Genomic DNA, 20,264 nt, shown 5'->3' on the forward strand with positions numbered 1-20,264 from the left:
CCTTATCTAAATTTTATTTGAATAAAATGCATCGAAAAATTTTATGTGAGTTTGTATGAATGCTGAATATTTTCTGAATTCATTGTTTCATATTAAACTTCTGTGTCTGTTACTGACATGATGTTACACTTAAAATGATTTACTTTAATGTATGTTTTATTTGAAATGAAGGCTCAAGCAATGCTCATTTTAGGAAAGAGAAGATGGTTATTCATTCTGTCATGGAACAATGGCTTTAATAGGATAAAACTATTAAGGATGTCCAGAAAGTGGCTAAACTAGATGGAATAATTAAAAATAAATTGAAGTTAGCTAAATGAAAGGTACTAATTACCAGAACATGAACATTAAAGCCTACATGAAATCTGTGCCGATACATGATTACTGGATGGCTATAGTGAAATCTTAAACAATACAGTCTTTATGAACATCAACAGGGAAGGACCACTCAACTACAACTCACTACCTCTCAACAAAAGACATTGTCCAAGTGTCACCTGCTGAGGAACACATACGATTTATGTAGGAGTAATAAAGTACCATACATTGGATGGTAAGTATGAAATGTTGCTGTGAAAAGTCTGTCACAAAATACACCTGTGCAAGTAATTACAGTACAGGGAAGCGACTGAGTGAGACTGAGAACAAAACGAACTTTGTTTTGCTGACCCATGTGCCCAGTGGTGCTGGGATGGGATGTGGCTGCTGGTGAGCAAGGATAAGAGGAGTTCAGAAAAGGGATAGTTATGCCTTGCCCACATTTTAGTAGGACATATTTCAATGAAAAAAGTAAGCCAATTTTCAGCAATCAACACATTTTTATGACACAGTTTTGTAAATTTTAATCTTTTGCTTGACATGTACAAAAAACAAGATGTTTTCAAATCTGAGTAGCCAATATTTCCTGATAACAGTATAAATGCTTTGTCAATATAGATTTTATGAACTTAAGTTTTTCTAAATTTTAAAATCTATTTTGGGAAAAAAATGTTGTCCAGTGCTGGTTACTTGTACAGAATTAATGGCAACATCCTAGTTCTTATCAAGTCATTAGCAAGGCAAATTGAAGTATGTGGTGTTTGTTAAAATGTGAAAAAACAAACTATGATTTAGGGGAAAATCAATGCATACAAAATAACTATCACTTTCTCTAAAAATCTTTCTATATTAACGGTCTATGTTAAATTAATTTCCTGCAAATTTACTGTGCAGTATATTTGATTAATAATAGTTATTTTATTTTTATATATATTGGAATAATACATTTTTTTCTTTAGGTTCACTCCCAAGGCATGCTGTTCTGTAAGCCTTGGGAATGTCAATCAATTGCTCATTCCTTCTCTTAATCATTCCTCATTTTCTGTAATTATCTCAATCCTCATAATATCATACCATAATATCTTATTATAATATTCCAATTATGTTAAACTATATTTAACAACAGCAATAAAAATGAGAAACAGGCAGACGGCAGGTATTAGAATGATACTTGGGCAGGACAGTAAGACGGAAGCTGAAATTTGTAAGCTATGTAGTTTGGTAAGAATAATTTAACTGGCAGCAGGCATTTCAGTGAAAGATGGAACTATAATCAGGATAAGAGTAAGTCTCTGCACATGAAAGCAACAATAAAAACACAGAGTTCAAGAAACATGGAGCCATAAGTCAAATATACACAACGAATAATTGTCTAGAAAAAGGCACAAGAATTGAGCGCTGCAGGAGCATCACAATATTGTTATGTCACATGCAATCTTGCAAAGAAAGTGCTCCTTAATAGAATGTGTCAGCCTACTAAATGTGGAATATTTTATCTTTTACTATACAGTAAGTACTAACTCAGTATACTGTATATGTCTATTTTTTATTATTTTGTGAATTTTTATAAAATATTATAGATTCAATTCATTTTTGAATAATCAGAATTACATTTTATTTAATTATTTTTCTTTCAGTCAAGATCTGTACATGTGTGTTATTTTGGATCTGTATGGCAGCACACAATAACCAGCAATCATTGTGCACTATGATGATATCCTGAGGCCACCCCATCCACTTCAAACAGATCCATTTTGGAATTTGTTTGGCAAAACCTGGTAAAAGACACAGCTTATTGACTACTTTATGAAGGTGTGTGGCTCTTACTTTTAAAACCCTGTTTAAAGTTTGCTATAGTTTATAGATTGAGGTCTGAGCAGCATATTTATTTTTTAACACTCTATTCACTGTCAACTGCTTTTGGGGAAATTTCCTTCTATGCATTCTACCAGACCTGACATGTTGGATCAGTTTACTGTAATGTAACATGAATGCCAATTCTGGTTTAAATTAGCCCTTAAAACTGCTGCTGAAAAAGCTACTGAGTGGAAAAAATACTAGAAATACCTGCAGACCATAAAATTTAAAGTAAACCTTCCACATAAAAAATAAAGAAGTATTTAATATTGGGATCTGCAAACCGCCTTTGGTGTGCATTATTCATGAACAGATCGTAAAACCATTTCATTGAAGAAACTTGGATAATGTAAATGTATGTTAAAGCATATGATTTCAAGTAACGCCTGAAACAAAAGTGACAGCTCAGGCTGATGGCAAAAACACACTTGTATTTTGTGAGAAGCCTTCACCATAGTAGCCACAGAGGGGGCAGATCAGCCTTTTTGGCTGCCATCGGTTTTGCATAGCCTGACTAAACATGCAAAAGAATGAGAAAAATAAAGACTTTTGGCTTAGAAACAAATAGCATTTTGGAACCTTCTTACCATCCTTTGATTGTTCCAAAAGTCTTTCATTCAGCTTAAGATTATAAGAAATCACAGCTCATCCACTTTAACATGGGTGTTCAACTCCTCTCCTGGAGCAATTCCATGGCTGCAGGTTTTGCTTACTTTCTTAATCAGTGACCAAATTCTGCTGATAATTGACTTTTTCCCCCAACATTTTAATTGCCACGTTTAAGGCTTGGTCGTCTGAATTTATTCCTTTTTCCTTAAATGGCAGCCAAACAAAAATGAGATATGAAGTGAGCCAATAGATGACCAACTAAGTTGGGATCTCCAGTTTCATTTCAACCAGTTTATTAATTAGAAGCCAATTGTTTTTAATTAAAACAGTTGTTTAATTCCATGGCGTATTGGTGCTTTCATTTTGCCTCATCAGGTATTCTAAGAGCACAATGAAAATCGTTTGTGGACCTGAGCAGATCTACATTACCAAGAAGTCCACCTTTGTTTATTTTCAGATATTGAATGATGGACAGAGGTTAACAACTCATTTTGTATCTCATGATTGTTTGACTGCTAATTAAGGAATAAAGAAACAATCGAGGGTTCTGTCCACACATACCTGGGTATTTTTTAAAATGTAGCTTTTTTTATGTGTTTTGGCCTTTCGTCCACACAAACTCAACTTTTGAAAAACTCCTTCCAGGGTGAAGATGTTTAGAAACTCTGTTTTCCCTGTTTACATGTAGACAGGGAAAACTGAGTTTTTGGCTTGAAATGTCAGTGTGCGTCGGTGTTGTCTTTGATTGATGTCAGTGTGTATGCCATTATCTGTTTTGCTAATACTGGGCATGTTAATTTTGTGCAAATGCGATTGTAGGTAAAGTAGTGCTGGTGTTAACCTTGCTAACGGGACTTTTTACGTGGTTGGGAGCATATACTGATGTTTACTGCTGGAGTATGTGAAGTTCCCCTTGGGATTAATAAAGTTATCTATCTATCTATCTATCTATCTATCTATCTATCTATCTATCTATCTATCTGTCTGTCTGTCTGTCTGTCTGTCTGTCTGTCTGTCTGTCTGTCTGTCTGTCTGTCTGTCTGTCTATCTATTATTATATTGAGCAACAGAGGTATCAGAATGCGATATGGAAGTCACTGCTACATTGAATGCTCCGATGACACAGACCTCCAGTTGGTGGGACAACTTTGAGAGCAAGGTGGTTGTTGCTGAAGAAAATTTTCGTTTGTCAAGGACATTCCTGTTGTCTTTGAGTGAGCTGCTTTGTCTGCACAATGAAGGAAAGACAACTGTAATGAGATCACCCGTCAGTGTTGTCAAAAAAAGTTGCCTGCACACTCTTATTATTAAGCAGATGAGGGGAGATATTACACAAGACGGCAAATGCCTTTGGGTTGTCAAGGCAGGTGGTTTCTAAAATAGTAAGGCAAGTGTGTGAAGCAATTATAGTCCACTTGGGCCCTGTGTATATAAAATTACCTGTCACTGAATTCAAAGTAGAGGAACATGTAGCAGGATTTCACATGGACTCATGTAGACATAAAGCAGCCATCCATAAATTCCATGGATTATTTGAACAGAAAGGGGTGGTTTTCTCTTAACGTACAAGCTGCCTGTGATTACAAGTGTTAATATATTGATGTCGTAGTGAAATGGCCAGGTAGTGTTCATGATGCCATATTTTTGCAAATTCAATGCTGAACACACATTTGAAAAAAAGGGGAAATAGACATAATCTAAATGACATTCCCTTTGTCATCTATGCCTGTTTCAGCGGATTTTTGCGTTTTCATGTCGATAGAGATTTTTTAAAAAACTGTGTGTTTGTGGACAGGATTTTTTTAAAAATGAAGGAGAAAACTCATGTTTTAAAAAATACCCGGGTACGTGTGGATGAGACCTTAAATAGCTAGTAAATTACAATTAAGGCACAAGAAAGGCACAAGCGTTAATTAGCAGCAGAAACTGATCACTAAAAAAGGGTTAGAATGAAAACCTGCAGACACTGAACATTGAGCATCAGAGCTGGACAACCCTGCTTTATAATAACCAAATGCATGTTTCTCTCACTGACCTGAAATTTGGGTAGAATTGTATGAAAAAATTGCACATTTCTATAGGTGATCTTAAGGTGGTGAAACATCAGACGTCTGCTGATTAAAATACATTGTCCTCTAACTGATACATTAGCACTAAGTACTTTCAGCCAACTAATTATTCAGCAGAAGTGTGTCCAGAAATGCCACTGGGGCTCCTTTTATACCAAGAGCACTCACTACACCTGTATAATGCATCACTATGACTGTGACTGCCAGAAGTTTTTTTTTTTTTTTTTTAATTTACTTGATTTTTAGTAGTGTGTGTTAATTTTATTTATTTAAAGAGCTTCTGCAAAAAGCCTAATTTCCTCCTGGGGACAAATAAAGATCTATCTATCTATCTATCTATCTATCTGTCTGTCTGTCTGTCTGTCTGTCTGTCTGTCGGTCGGTCGGTCGGTCGGTCGGTCGGTCGGTCGGTCGGTCGGTCGGTCGGTCGGTCGGTCGGTCGGTCGGTCGTCACATTGGCCAATCATTTTGGAAGAACATGTACTGTTGCTTAGTGAACACTTAACACCACTCAGAGTAAGTTAGGACATGTTATATGCAGGATAGAATGAGGGTTTAGGTCAGCAGTGTAATTCAGAAATGGCACATCCTAGCATTTCAACACATCATTGACAACTGGATATTCACACAGTTGTGAAGCAACTGATGACACCTAGAAGTGCACCATATCACTGAATTAAACCTCACTTAATCTATCAGTAGTCATTCCCTAAAGAACTGTTCATTATTCACTATAGTTTTGAATGAGTGTTGTACTGGACAATTTCTAAATTCATTTTGATTTATTTTGTGACTTTTACATAATATTTTAAATAGTGGAAAACCATTATTTATAATTTACAGAATTATAAGCAGCTATGCCATTTTAAGTAAGGATACCTTAGTGTTTACATTAATAAAGCAAGAATGTGGACGTATAAGGAGTCTCCCATAAATATGCACAGTAAAGCAGGTGAGAGTGTAACCACCATGATTGAAACTTCCTCTCCCATAGGCTATTTTATACAACTGTTATTTTCGCAGCAAATAATTTTTAATATTAAATAATTAAATGCAAAATCTATGCTACTAACCATGAAATTTCTTTCATGTGAAGTCTACTTTTGCTCTGATATTTTACACATTGTGTGACACCCAATTATTTCCTCTTTGTACCTCATCTTCTTCATGTACTGTTATGTGGTAAAACTTTAATGTCTTCAGCTCTGCTGTATAATTTGTATACTATCTTATTTAATTGGTTAAATAATATATTAAGATTATTTGTTAAAACCCTGTAGGGTATCATTCATTTTAAATACATTATATACAGTAAAACAAATGTTGACTGACTAGAAATGATGGATTTTTTTGAAAATAATTTATTTTATCTATTTGGACATAACATTATGACAAACACATTCAACTGGAAAATAAGAGTAAGATATGCTTCATAAACAACCCAAAAAGAACTTGGAATAAAAATAATTATATCCGTATGTGTGCAGTGTTATGCATTGGTAGCAGGCAAGCAAGACTGTTCACTAATTGGTAATGTACATGCTGCCAAATACATAAATGACTTTATAAATAAAATAATAAATGCCAAAAGTTTAATAATGATTAGTAAACAGAAGTACGTAAGACAGGTAGGTCACAGAACAGACCACACAGGAACAAGAACAGCAAAGGATCTACCAGTCACATTTCATGCTTCCATACTGCAGATAATATGAACTCTAAACAATCCAGCTTCATTCCATGTACATACAGCACTGGCCAGCCTGGCCCATCAAGACCCGCTGTAGGCCCGTGCTACAGCCAAATAACAATTTTGCAGCCTCTCATCAGTGTAAAACACGGGGGCTTTAGTTTGGAGCCTACAAAAGAAAAATTGGACAGATTAAGGCTGGCAGGATGTACAACAGAACTGTGGGATAAATCCAAATTTATGGATTGCTGGATGCAGCTTTAAATAAAAGTATAAAACCAATCTGGCCAGTCTTCTGCCAACTGGACAACTTCTAAACAAAGGCAGATGGAATGATCTGGGAAGATAATTGCTGCCATTTAATGGATACAGATCAAGTGAAGAGAGGGGGACAGGAAGAAGATGATGAAGAAAACACAAAAAAACAACATGTAAAGGGTAATGTGTATTCATAACTTGAAGGGGAACCGATACTCCATTGAATTTGCAGATAGACGCCATATGCACAAACTTGTGCACTGGCAACAGATCTTTCTCTTACTTGATTAGAAAACAATTGTAGTCGCCCTCGCACATAACACCTCATCTGGGTGGCAGTGCCGTATTTTTCACAGGCACGAATGGACCAGAAACTCTTGTACAGGATGCAGAGTTAACGTATTCAATGTTTCAACCACCTTTGCAATAAAGAATGCTTCTGAGCACAATATGACAGGCTATTTACGCCAAAATTAATAATGTATGAATTACAAAGTGCATAAATGCAAAAATGTTGTATTTATTCCTTTTTTTATTAATACTGAAAGAAAGAAAGAAAGAAAGAAAGAAAGAAAGAAAGAAAGAAAGAAAGAAAGAAAGAAAGAAAGAAAGAAAGAAACAAAACAAATGTTTAATTAAACAAATATATCCAACCATTTTTGGATCAGCTTAATTCACTTTAGGTGTTATACCATTGGAACCTACTGTATCTGCAGCAGGTATGAGGCAGGAACTGACCCTGGACAAAGTGCCATTCCTCTGCAGTGCCCACTCACACCAGGGCAAACCAATGACAACAAACAACCAAAGTTGCCTTTGGAATGAGAGAGATGAACTGAAGTATCCATCCATCCATTTTCCAACCCGCTGAATTCGAACACAGGGTCACGGGGGTCTGCTGGAGCCAATCCCAGCCAACACAGGACACAAGGCAGGAACCAATCCCAGGCAGGGTGCCAACCCACCGCAGTGAACTGAAGTAGCCATCGAAAAAACTACAAAGACGTGGGAAGAATATGCATATTGCACACACTGAATGAGCACGGTCAAGATTTGAACCAAATTTCACAGAGCTAAGTTAGGGCTAAACACTACAAAGTTGTGTGGAGATAAAAATACATAAGCACTGAAATAAATAAATAATAAATGAATAAATGTTAAATAAATAAATATTCTGTTTGCACATAAATAGATCAATCATGGCCAGTTAATCACAGGGCTCATTCAAGCATACCTGTACATCATTACTAACATGAGTCCAGTTTAGTATCATAAGTTGATATAAGCACCCCATGCAGATATCGGTGGAACTAGAACAAAGCACAGGAATCAAACTCAGAAAAATAAATCTGAGAGATAAGGGCTAAATATTGAACCACTATGAGGCACCATATTCGGATAAGTAAGCATAAAAGCATAAATAGTAAAAATCAACAAAACTGAAGAAATAAATGGATAATGCTGAAATAAACAATTAAATTCATAACTACTAAAATGAATAAAGAAAAAACTAAATCCTAAAATAAATCCAAATGCATTTTTGTGCAATTATTTATTTCTCAGTGATTTATTAGCATGACACCTTACTTGCTTTCACAGTTAAGCTGTATGAACAGTATGTGCTGTTTGTTCAATCATTCATTTCTTTCTATCCTCACCACATCATTAATCCCTTTATTTTCTAGTTTTAGTGATCTATCCTTTCCATCAATAATCACTGTCGCTTTACTGACCCGAAGCCTCATTTATAAAGCTTTTGTACACACAAAAAGAGACTCTAAATGTCCATATGCAACTTCCCACACACATTTTGAGATTTATAAAAGAAAATGTGATGGAGGACATGCATATATTTAACGCAACTCTGACCCATGCGTACACAACATTTCGACGAAACTGGGAAGTAATGGCACCCTTGCTCAAGTAGGAGAATGCAGCCAAACCATGTAAATGATGAATCACATGCATAACAATGCATATCACAAGTAGTTATGCTAATGTGACAAACATTTTACACCTCAAAAGTGATGAATATGATGTACAGAGTATTTAGCTCCCTTTTAAGATGGTCAATCCTACATATTTGCACTGAAGAATTTTAGTTTTTTGTCATTTTACATCGGCTACCTGTTGTCACTTCGCAGGGAACTGGCTGACAGGTCAAGAATATCTCAGCCAAACTTCACTCAATCATGCCCACTGGGCTAAAAGCCCAGTGACCAACTGGTGAGGTGCTACATCCAGTTTTCATATGGTGTGGATGCACATACATAAAACATATGGTTTTTGCCAACATAGAAAGGTTCTCCTAACATGATTGGAACAAATTACTGCACTTGTATTGCAATAAGGGCGTCTAGTGAGAATGAAGGTGCTTTTGCTAAACATAAGCAGTGACATTCCATTAACACACAAGTCATCTGTGATGCAAAGATGAGATTGACAAATGTTAGGGCTTAGTGGCCTAAGTCAACCTATGATTCATTTATTTTAAATCAGAGTAGCTTTGACAGTTATGATGCTTCTGTAAATGGTGATTGGCTTGTTGGTAAGGTAACTGGGTAAAACCTCAGTTTTTCATATAGCATATACTATTCATTGTAACAGCAATCATGACATCACATGTGCCAGGTAATATTGGTAACCTGCTCAGATGCTCCAGAAGTCAGAGGAGAGGCGCTGTAATACCACACATGATCTTACACTTTTATTTGTTGAGTGCAGCCAGACGCTCTTTAATGTAGCTGGTGGTGTTTCGATGTGTCAGGTGGCTGCTCTGCCTCGAAGTTCTGCAGCATCATGATTGCATATGTATAAGGTAGATTATCATGCTCCATAAATGGATGTTTTAGGGCGGCTGATCAATTTGCATATGCTGTGAAGCACCATGTGATTATGTATGCTCCTTTAACATTCATTTATTAATTGTTCAGTCCTGGGGATGCCTGTGGCTGCAGGTTTTGTCCCAACCAGTTTCACAGTAAGTTAGTCATTTCCCTACAATTAATCTCATTGTTTAAATAGCTGGTCTATTATTTTTGCACTTTTTGCATTCAGAAATGTGCAGTTTAGAAATATTTGGATTTTTTGCCAGAGTACTTCATTCTGTTTTGTCATTTTCCTATTACTTTACCTACTTTGCTCTATTATTTGCATCCTAATAAAGACAATTAATGACAAGCAGATTAGACATTGGGGCAAATAACAGTGTCAGATCCACTAGCATGCTAATTAGCAAATAAATGTTTAAATAACAACAATACCTGGAATTAAAGTGGAAGTACTTTGGTAGTATTGAGGATGAAAATACTAAAAGTCAGGATAAAAAACACTAAATTATCTAGAAAGTAACAGAAAGTAAGTAGTAACATTGCTACATTCCAATAAAAATTAGAAAATTTATGAATTGACACCAATACTTTAAACTATGAAATAACTGCTTGGTTAATTAATAAAATTACAAATAAAACAAATAAAAACAGCCATTGGTTGGAATGAAAACCTACAGTCACTCTGTAACCCTGTACTTGGACTTGGGACCACTGCCTTAATTTATCCCGTAGTTTATCACAGTTATTTATACATTTATGCATTTATTTCCATCCATCCATTTTCAGAACCCACTTCATCCAAGTTTGTAATGAGCTAGATCCTAACTTGGGAATATCAAGCACAAGCAGGAATCATCCAGTGCTTTATATTTGATTATTTCCACATTTATTCATTTATATTTTGGCAAAAATACTCATTCACCACAAACCCTTTCAAACTTTTAAAGTAAAATTTACTATTTGTCAATAGGTGCAACTTGAGCAGTCTTTTTAGGGCACATGCATCAAGTTTCACAACACGTTTAGGAAAGGCGTCTTTTTCAAGCAACTTGGTGCATCTTTATTTAAGTTTTATGAGATGGCTTGCATTACAATGCCATTGCTACCTTTTCTGAGATGTTGGCATATATCTCCCATCCTTTATTTTTATTAGATTTATACGTACATTTTACATAGCTAGGGTAAAAGAAGTTTTTCCAGCCTTACCTTCACAAATTCTATCAAGTCGTTGTCGTTTTACTTTGTGTTTGTCCATGAGAGCCATTCTTGGGTCTCAGGTGTGCTGTCCTCCTTTCAATCGTCACAAACCTAATAAGCTGCCTGGAGTCCTGAGGGCATAACGTCAACAGAACACCTAAAGAAACAGATGCAGAGCAATTCCATTAATGATCATATAAAAGATATCATTGTGCATTGAGGAGGCTGCTGATGTGGGAGCTGCAGTATGAGACCCGGCAAATGGTTTCCTAAAATTTAATGAATAACTATGGAATTGCTAAGTAAATGCTGTATAAAAGGCATTCGCTAAGAAATGGTGTTATCATGTATAAAACAGCGGGCCATCTGGACGTGAACTGATTATCTCTGAAGTTAAAGCTAATAAGCAATCACCCTCTCTTACTGTTTTATGATGTAACATACTATTCTTAAACCCACTAAATCCAATTATGGCAACATGAAGCGGGAGTATTCTGGAGCCTATCCCAATAACATTGAACAAAAGGCAGGAGCCAGCTTAGGAGAGGATATCAATCCATCTTAGGGTCCACTCACACACACACCTGCCATCATATAAGAACAATTAGAGTCACCAGTCAACTTAACATGCACATGGGGCTTTAGAAATAAAATGTGACATCTCAGAAGAAAATCCATGTAAATATGAGAAGAATGTGCAGATTCTGTACAGACAGTGACCACGTATGGGATATGAACCCAGGATGCTGGATCCATGAAGCACTGCACTACCATTATGTAAATAACAATTTTAATTTTAAAGTGTTTCTTAATAATTTTTTATAAAAATGATACCCCTCTTCTTGCAAATTGTAATGTTAAATGAGGGGAATCAATAGATCTGTATTTTTTAATCTAACACATATTGGGACATCTTGACACTGGGGGCATCTGTTGAATTGTCATATTATGTTTATCTAATGGGCTGTAGGCTTTCTACTAAAGAGCATGTAATTTCAGTGTAATGGCAGTCTGGGGTTCTCTTGTTGATACTTTACTGTAGATGGTACTGTTGGCCCACCACTCAACCAGGTAAAAAGCTGGCTCCTGTGACAGAGTGCTGTTGTCTCGCTTCCTGAGATGCCTTTTAAAACTGAAATTTCCCCACCTCAGCTTCCTCAGACCTCACCCTCTTAGGCCCCCAGTCTGGGATAATTAATTTCAAACTCTATAACAGACTACCTCATTATTATTATTATTAGGGGGTTCGCCCCCTGCTCGCATCGCTTGCCAACCACCCAGGCCTGCGCTACGCGACAGCCACTTCTCATCTCTACCACTTGCGTTGTAAAGAGGGGGGCTGAACGCACCCCCAAGGAGACGCGGCCGTTTCTCTGAAACCCCCTGTTAAACGGTGATACAATGGGAAACAAATAGTTTTTTTTTATACCTCCTCTTTGCTCAATCAGCTGCTGGCTTACTGCTGCTGTCATGCCGTGTGATCTGCATCTCACGTGGCGCTTCGAACATTTAAAAGCCGGTACAGCAGCTGTCCTACTCTTTGTTATTTATTTCTGGCCCTGGGCGTGGTTAAATCTCTTGGCACAAACTCTCGTCTTGCGGGACGTGAATGCTTGATATTATTTAGTTTATAATTTAAAAACAGAACAAGAATCTGAAAATCTAACAACATCACATTAAAGTTCTATAAATTCTGAAAAGAATGATACCAAACATATATATGTAGGTTTTAAAATAAGCCTGATTTAAAGTGTGACAAAAAAGTGACATAAAAACATCACATAAAATCATTGCACTTTTAGGCTTAGGATTTTATATATACTGTATATAGAGTAGATTATTATTATTATTATTATTATTGCATCTTTATCAGGTACTTTTACCTAAGGTGACTTACAACATCAAAATTTATTAAACATAAATATTTTTTTAAAGTAGAGCACAGGAAGAGTAAGTGACTGGCGCGTGGTCCAAGGTGGTGATTATGATTCTGTGTCTAGCCCCCAGTCTAAAGGCCACATTGCCTAGTATTAGCAACATTATTCAGGAACAACTATCCCAAAATATTTTACCAAGGTCATATAGAAAATACAAAATAAAAAATAAAGAGAAACTAGAGTGTTTAATAGAGCAGTTTAGTAGGTAGAGGCAAAGTAATAAAGGAGCATAAAGAAGAAATTCTTTAACAGTAAACCTTTTCACACACATGACCCAGTGATACTATAGCTAGATAGGTTATCTGGGAAACCTGCTACAAGAGCTCATTAAAGTATTAATTTTTCTTTTCTCTATTTTTGTATAATTTGTATTTCATTAAGAAATACTCAGGAATAATCTTCAATTTTTGTATTTCAAAACAGAATGACAGGGTGCATAGATAGATAGACAGACCTTTGGACTGCAAAATACTGGGGTGATGCTGTCAGGAAAGGTGCTTCATAAGGCTGCTTCTTTTCCTTGGCTCTATTCTGGTATTCAGAAGCCATCTGGCAATGTGAATCCATTATATTTTTAAACAGTATTAAGCATTTGGTCACAGATTCAGTTTCCTACATTGGAAGTGCCACACAATGTACAAATCACTCATGATGCTTGGACTCCAATTACCTAAAAATGTATGAGATAAAAAATGTGTGGAGATGGTGTTCACTACAGAAAGGCACCATTTAAAGTAGGCCATTTAAAGTAGGTAGTCTAGGTTAATGGGCTTTAACCCACAAGGTTACCAGTTCAGTTCCTACTACTGTGTAAAACATGGGCAAGGCAGTTCACCTGGTAAGTGGTAAAATTGTAAGAATTATACATTTTAACAATTAAACTGTGTCTTCATCTTGAAAGTCAACTTATAGGTGATGGTGTTGGACCAGGAAAGCCCAGTATGTTTTGCAACTCAGTTTATTTGCTAATAATCTATTACAGAATTATTTAAACATACTCATAATGTTCAGTGAGTAACTAGATGTCTTTATGATGTTTCTCATGTTATAACATCATCAACATCAAACTTAATAGCCTTGTGTCAGTGAGAAAGATTAGCCTGTGTTCCCTTCTTATTTCCAGACAGAATTCTGGACTAGCAGCCACTTAACTTCTTTATTAACTCATTGCCCGTTAAAAAAATATGAACCCAATGATACAAAAAGTGCTTTTATTGTCTCCATATTAAATGTTTAACCAGCTGTGAATGTTTGTTACTGATTACTTCTCTGCTAAAAAAACTTTGGTAACAGCTCATTGTTTAAAATGCATATCATTGAAAAGTGCCATTTTGAGGGTCAACTGCACATGCATTAGAAAGCTGTCAGAAATGAAGTATTTCTGCGATTTTAATTTTGTTTATCTTTGTTGCCCCATGTAGGGATTCTGACTATGATCTCACCACCAATGGCATTTTGTATTTCTTTTCATGTTTTGTTTTTGTTCCCACTACTCAAAATAAGAGTATACTCCAAGAGTATTGCAATATTTCACAAAGATATTGCTTGCTGCTGCCACTATCATGCATGTATGCGCTTTGGTTATCAGGCGACAAAAAGTTTAAACATGCATATAGCCTGCAATGAAGTGACAATGTGAAAAAAGTTGGAGGTATACGTTGTGGTCTATAGGGGCCATCTTGCAACCCCAAATATCAATCCAGGAGTCCAAAAAGACAAAATAAAAAATGATTTAATAACAAAACATCAAGAAGTAATACAAGGGAACAGTACATTAAAAAACAATACACACCTCTGCCCCCTGAGCCTAACTAAACAATAGTAGCTCCTGGATACTCTGTTAAACATTTCCCTTGGTCACCTTTCTCTACTTTGGTTTTCCTTGCTCCCTGTAACCAGCTGAGCCCATGTCACCTGCTGCCTCCCAGCTCTAAGCTCACTGAGAAAAGGAAGTAATTGCGCTCCAACCACCTTCTGGTACCCTGCCATAAGCACTTCCAGGGTCCTGGCTGGCATAATCAATCCCTGGTGTTGTATGGGTAGGACTCCCCCTAGTGGCACTAGAGTTTCTTGTATGTTACCATCACTACAGACGTGTACTGGAAAGGGCCAGATTGGTTGTCCTCCTCAGTATGCCTCAGTATACATTTGAAGCTACAACACATCACCTCCTAGCAGCCAGGGGAACCTCAAACCATACAAAAGGGCTTACATTATGACTTACTGAGTCCTGAGTGACCTCCTGATGTGATGGCAGTGTCCTGTGTTGGTCCATAAGGGTACTTCTACCCAGATTAACGTCACAACATTTATTTTTAATCAGGATAAAGTTTAATTTCTCCATTTTCCGTTTTTTATCCCCCAAATGGGGCTCCTGAAGATTTGATTTGCGCCACCACACTGTTTCAGAATATTTATAGCAAATAATTGAATTTAAAATAAACATATACATTATTTATAGGTTTCTCATTGTGTAATACATTCAACAAATTCTTTAGACTATAACTTTTTTCAGTTCTTGTATTTTCATTGCATGATTGTTTAACCTCTTCCTCAATAGCTGTCACTAGATGGCATGCACAAGGTTATTTATGTCTCCAGCAGAAAAAGTCTGTAAAATAATGCAATCATTTTTTTTTTTCGAGTGACAGAAATAAGTTTCTGTACTTATGCTACTTGTTGTTAGTGGGAGTTAACTACCTGGGTGCATGTGACATCACTGGGGCATAGTCACACCTGCCATGTCCACCATCTTTACAAGTGCATGCTATGTACCTCTGAAGCATCTGAACTTTGTTTTTCAAAGAGATTAGATTCTTGAGCAATTCCATTTGTTTTTCTGTTTCTTTTGTTTCCAGATTTTTTGTATACTTGAAGATGTTGTAATTTCTGCCTTGATATTTGGTCACCTCTGTGATTTTATTATTTACTGACCTTGCCTGTAATTTATCTTGTGAATTGCCCCTTGTCAGGAAACTGGTTGTTCTGCAGCATTGCAATAACAATCAGGAAATTTCAGATTAACCACAAAATACATTTTGGACATATTCTTTTAATTTTGACAGAACTAAAGGATGTATTGCAAAATCTTTTGAGCAACATATTTTCATTAATTACCCTTTATTTCTTGGTCATCTGGCCTAAGTGTCTCTATTTTCTATGAAAATCTCCACTTTTGCCACTATTTTTTATGTGATTGTTTCAATTTTTTTCAAATTAATTTTTTTCATGTCATTGTGCATCTTTTTATCTGTGTATCTGTGTTAGTATATTGTTATATTGTGACCAGCTGTGTACAATGTCTGTCCAATGAAAACTCTGGAGAAGAATAACATTTGATTTTCAAAACCGAGTTGCTTTCCAATAGGCCCGTTTGAATTTGGGGCATATCCGTCAGTGTCTCCTCCACTAGACAGGCACCGTGCTGCTCACAGTTCACTTCGCAGCACGTTTTGAACCTGTTGACCGCATTCTTTAATTAAAACAGCGTATACGTTCCATTCTTCTTTTATTTTCTGGTTGGTAACACCAAAGGCTATGCATAGGTGGCTTATTAAAAAGCAGACATCTTCAACCTCTGTCCCTCCTCAAGCTGCTGGCTCCATGGTGGAGCCAGCTCCATGGTTGCACCGCTGCTACCAACACGGAGCACAGCGCACCCACGTTGGGAACTGAAACTTCACTTCACGGGAAACTGAAACTCCAAAAGATGTAGATATGCCTACACAATCCTCCAGCTCTGTGCCCGTGTTGGGTGCTCCAAACCTCTGCCTTCAACAAAATATACAGTCTAGTCTGCCTGACTTAAATATGGATAGCCCATCCCAGCCTGTTTTAATTAATTATCCCAAGCGCGTATTCGGAAAGACACTCAGATGTTTTAGTGCAAGCTAGTATCAGTCTCGACCATGGCTTGAATATTCTGTTGTCCGTGATGGCAGCTTTTGCTTTGCCTGCCACAAATTTAGTGTTTCCAATTCGGACCGCGAGGATATATTCACCAAACATGGCTACACTAATTGGAAAAAAAGCTCTAGAAAAAGATGGTGGCGGCTTCCACAAACACGCGTCTAGTATCCCGCACGTCAGAGCCATGTCTGCATCACAGCACTCATCATTGGTGTGTCTTTAGCTGCATGCTAAAGCTCTTTCTCTTCTTTGAACCGCATTCTCACTCCACTTCGCCAAACAATGCTGTATTCAAGGAAGAGAAATTTAGTCACATGAGAAAAACATCACAGAAAATTTAGACATGAATGAATTTATTTCAGAATTTGCCAAGAGTAACCGCAGACTGGCCCTGTAGATAATATCCAGGTTAAACACTGGAAACTGATGTTCTATAGCCTCCCTTGACTACAATAAGCCACGTTTCTGTTCTTGCTCTCATATGTTGTATACATTTGACTTTATTGATATTTACCTTTTAGATGTAGTTCTATATTTGTTCACAAAAAATAATAATACAAGTTCCATTGCCTCTGTTAATTTTATTGAACAATAGGTTATGATTTATGCCACAATTTTTGCTTTTATATGTTTTATATAACTATGTCGTTATTATTATTTGACCCCCCTACAAAAATGGGGATGGATGGATGGATATTTTTTGCCCCCCCAGATAAGCCAAATGCCCGCCCACACATGATGTTCTCGTCACACCTCTGGTTGCTGTAGTCATTCATTCGGTGATTGTTGATTCCTACTTCTTCACTTCTTCAAGGTTCTTCACTCCTGATCACAAGACCTTACCTCCATGTTACTGCTTAAGACACAATAGTCCTGTCTTTCTTTTTATAGGAGTTTTTAGTAGAGCTCTCCATTATTTTACTCCTGCTAATCTTAGCAGCAGCAAAAGAAAATCTCTGAGGTAAAATTAGCACATCTTAAAGGCAGATTACTGAAAATTGTTGTTTCTTTAGTATCCGGGTGATACATTTAGAACTAATCTGTAAATACAAGATTAAGATAATATTAATAAATTACATTTATATAGTGCTTTTCTCAGTACTCAAAGCACTATCCACACAGGGAGGAACCAGGAAGCGAACCCACAATCTTCCACAGTCTCCTTACTGCAAAGCAGCAGCACTACTACTGCGCCACCTGTGAGGACAAATAAAACCTGCTGGATCTTTGTGAGTTGCCACATTGTACTGTTAACCTACTGTGTATGTATATATATATATATATATATATATATATATATATACAGTCATCTGAAAAAGTTTGGGAACCCCTCTCAGCCTGCATAATAATTTACTCTACTTTCAACAAAAAAGATAACTGGTATGTCTTTCATTTCCTAGGAACATCTGAGTACTGGGGTGTTTTCCAAACAAAGATTTTTAGTGAAACAGTATTTAATTGTATGAAATTGAATCAAATGTGAAAAACTGGCTGTGCAAAAATTTGGGTCCCCTTGTAATTTTTCTGATTTGAATGCATGTAGCTGCTCAATACTGATTACTTGCAACACCAAATTGGTTAGATTAGCTCATTAAGCCTTGAACTTCATAGACCGGTGTGTCCAATCATGAGAAAAGGTATTTAAGGTGGTCAATTGCAAGTTGTGCTTCCATTTGACTCTCCTCTGAAGAATGACAGCATGGGATCCTCAAAGCAACTCTCAAAAGATCTGAAAACAAAGATTGTTCAGTATCATGGTTTAATCGAAGGCTACAAAAAGCTATCTCAGAGGTTTAAACTGTCAGTTTCAACTGTAAGGAATGTAATCAGGAAATGGAAGGTCCAGGCACAGTTGCTGTTAAACCCAGGTCTGGCCGGCCAAGAAAAATATAGGAGCAGCACATGCGCAGGATTGTGAGAATGGTTACAGACAACCCACAGATCACCTCCAAAGACCTGCAAGAACATCTTGCTGCAGATGGTACTGTATATCTGTACATCGTTCTACAATTCAGCGCAATTTGCACAAAGAACATCTGTATGGCAGGGTGATGAGAAAGAAGCCCTTTCTGCACTCACGCCACAAACAGAGTCGCTTGTTGTATGCAAATGTTCATTTAGACAAGCCAGATTAATTTTGGAACAAAGTGCTTTGGACTGATGAGACAAAAATTGAGTTATTTGGTCATAACAAAAAGCACTTTGAATGGCGGAAGAACACTGCATTCCAAGAAAAACACCTGCTACTTACTGTCAAATTTGGTGAAAGTTCCATCATGCTGTGGGGCTGTGTGGCTAGTTCAGGGACTGGGGCCTGTGTTAAAGTCAAGGGTCGGATGAATTCAACCCAGTATCAACAAATTCTTCAGGGTAATGTTCAAGCATCAGTCACAAAGTTGAAGTTACGCAGGGGTTGAATATTCCAACAAGACAATGACCCAAAATACAGTTCGAAATCTACAAAGGCATTCATGCAGAGGGAGAAGTACAGTGTTCTGGAATGGCCGTCACAGTCCCCTGACTTGAATATCATTGAGAATCTATGGGATGATTTGAAGCAGGTTGTCCATGCTCGGCAGCCATCAAATTGAACGGAACTGGAGAGATTTTGTATGGATGAATGGTCAAAAATACCTCCATCCAGAATCCAGACACTCATCAAAGGCTATAGGAGGCATCTAGAGGATGTTATATTTGCAAAAGGAGGCTCAACTAAGTATTGATGTAATATCTCTGTTGGGGTGCCCAAATTTATGCACCTGTCTAATTTTGTTATCTATCTATCTATTTTCTGTCAATCCAATAAACTTAATGCCACTGCTGAAATACTACTGTTTCCATAAGGCATGTCATCTATTGAAAGGAAGTTGCTACTTTGAAAGCTCAGCCAATGATAAACAAAAATCCAAAGAATTAAGAGGGGTTCCCAAACTTTTTCATATGACTGTGTATATATATATATATATATATATATATATATATATATATATATATATATATATATGTATATATATATGTATATGTGTGTGTGTATAATATTGATTACAATAATATGATCTAGTTTTCCAACAATTTATCACTGGATGACTCCTTCATTCATATACCTATACTTGGCTCATTTAAATCTGGAAATCAATACACACATGACTTTAAGTTATGAGACGTAAACTAGAGAAAAACCCACAAGAACCACATGCAAACATCATATAGACAGACCACTGTGATTTTGCAAATTAGGACACCAAGCTAAAAAAACTGTTAAAGTTTCTTGTTTTAGTTACATTACTTCTTTTGTAGCTACTTTATTGTGGGCTCTTTGATTTTGTGACTGTTTTGCTAAGACATGTTGGACTGTTGCTTAGACACTATATGACATGTCATGGATGCTCATCTTTACAACACTGCGCTACATTTGAAACACTGTGATTACAGAGTCATCTCTTGAAGAACTTTGGTCTTGCACTCTTAATATTCGATGTCTTTAAATTCACAACTCATAGCATTCCACTCTCGACTTAGTTTACGGGTTTCAGCAAGTTGTTTTTGTGACATCACATCCTTTAGTTAACTTTGCTTGAACTCTTGCTCT

At 36.7% G+C, this 20,264-nt stretch overlaps 1 protein-coding gene across 6 annotated transcripts in view; it reads right to left on the reverse strand.

Annotated features, from left to right (window-relative positions):
• The window catches only part of ctbp2a (C-terminal binding protein 2a), a 416,986-nt gene that overhangs the window by 178,069 nt on the left and 218,653 nt on the right, over positions 1 to 20,264 (reverse strand). For all 6 annotated transcript variants that reach the window (XM_028795274.2, XM_051922846.1, XM_028795272.2 and 3 more), the window contains one exon: positions 10,839 to 10,986. In XM_028795274.2, the coding sequence (XP_028651107.1) occupies positions 10,839 to 10,896 (58 nt within the window). In that variant the 5' untranslated portion in view covers positions 10,897 to 10,986. The remainder of the gene's footprint in view (positions 1 to 10,838; positions 10,987 to 20,264) is intronic.

This window comes from Erpetoichthys calabaricus, chromosome 2 (genome assembly GCF_900747795.2).
Source record: "Erpetoichthys calabaricus chromosome 2, fErpCal1.3, whole genome shotgun sequence".
NCBI lineage: Eukaryota > Metazoa > Chordata > Cladistia > Polypteriformes > Polypteridae > Erpetoichthys > Erpetoichthys calabaricus.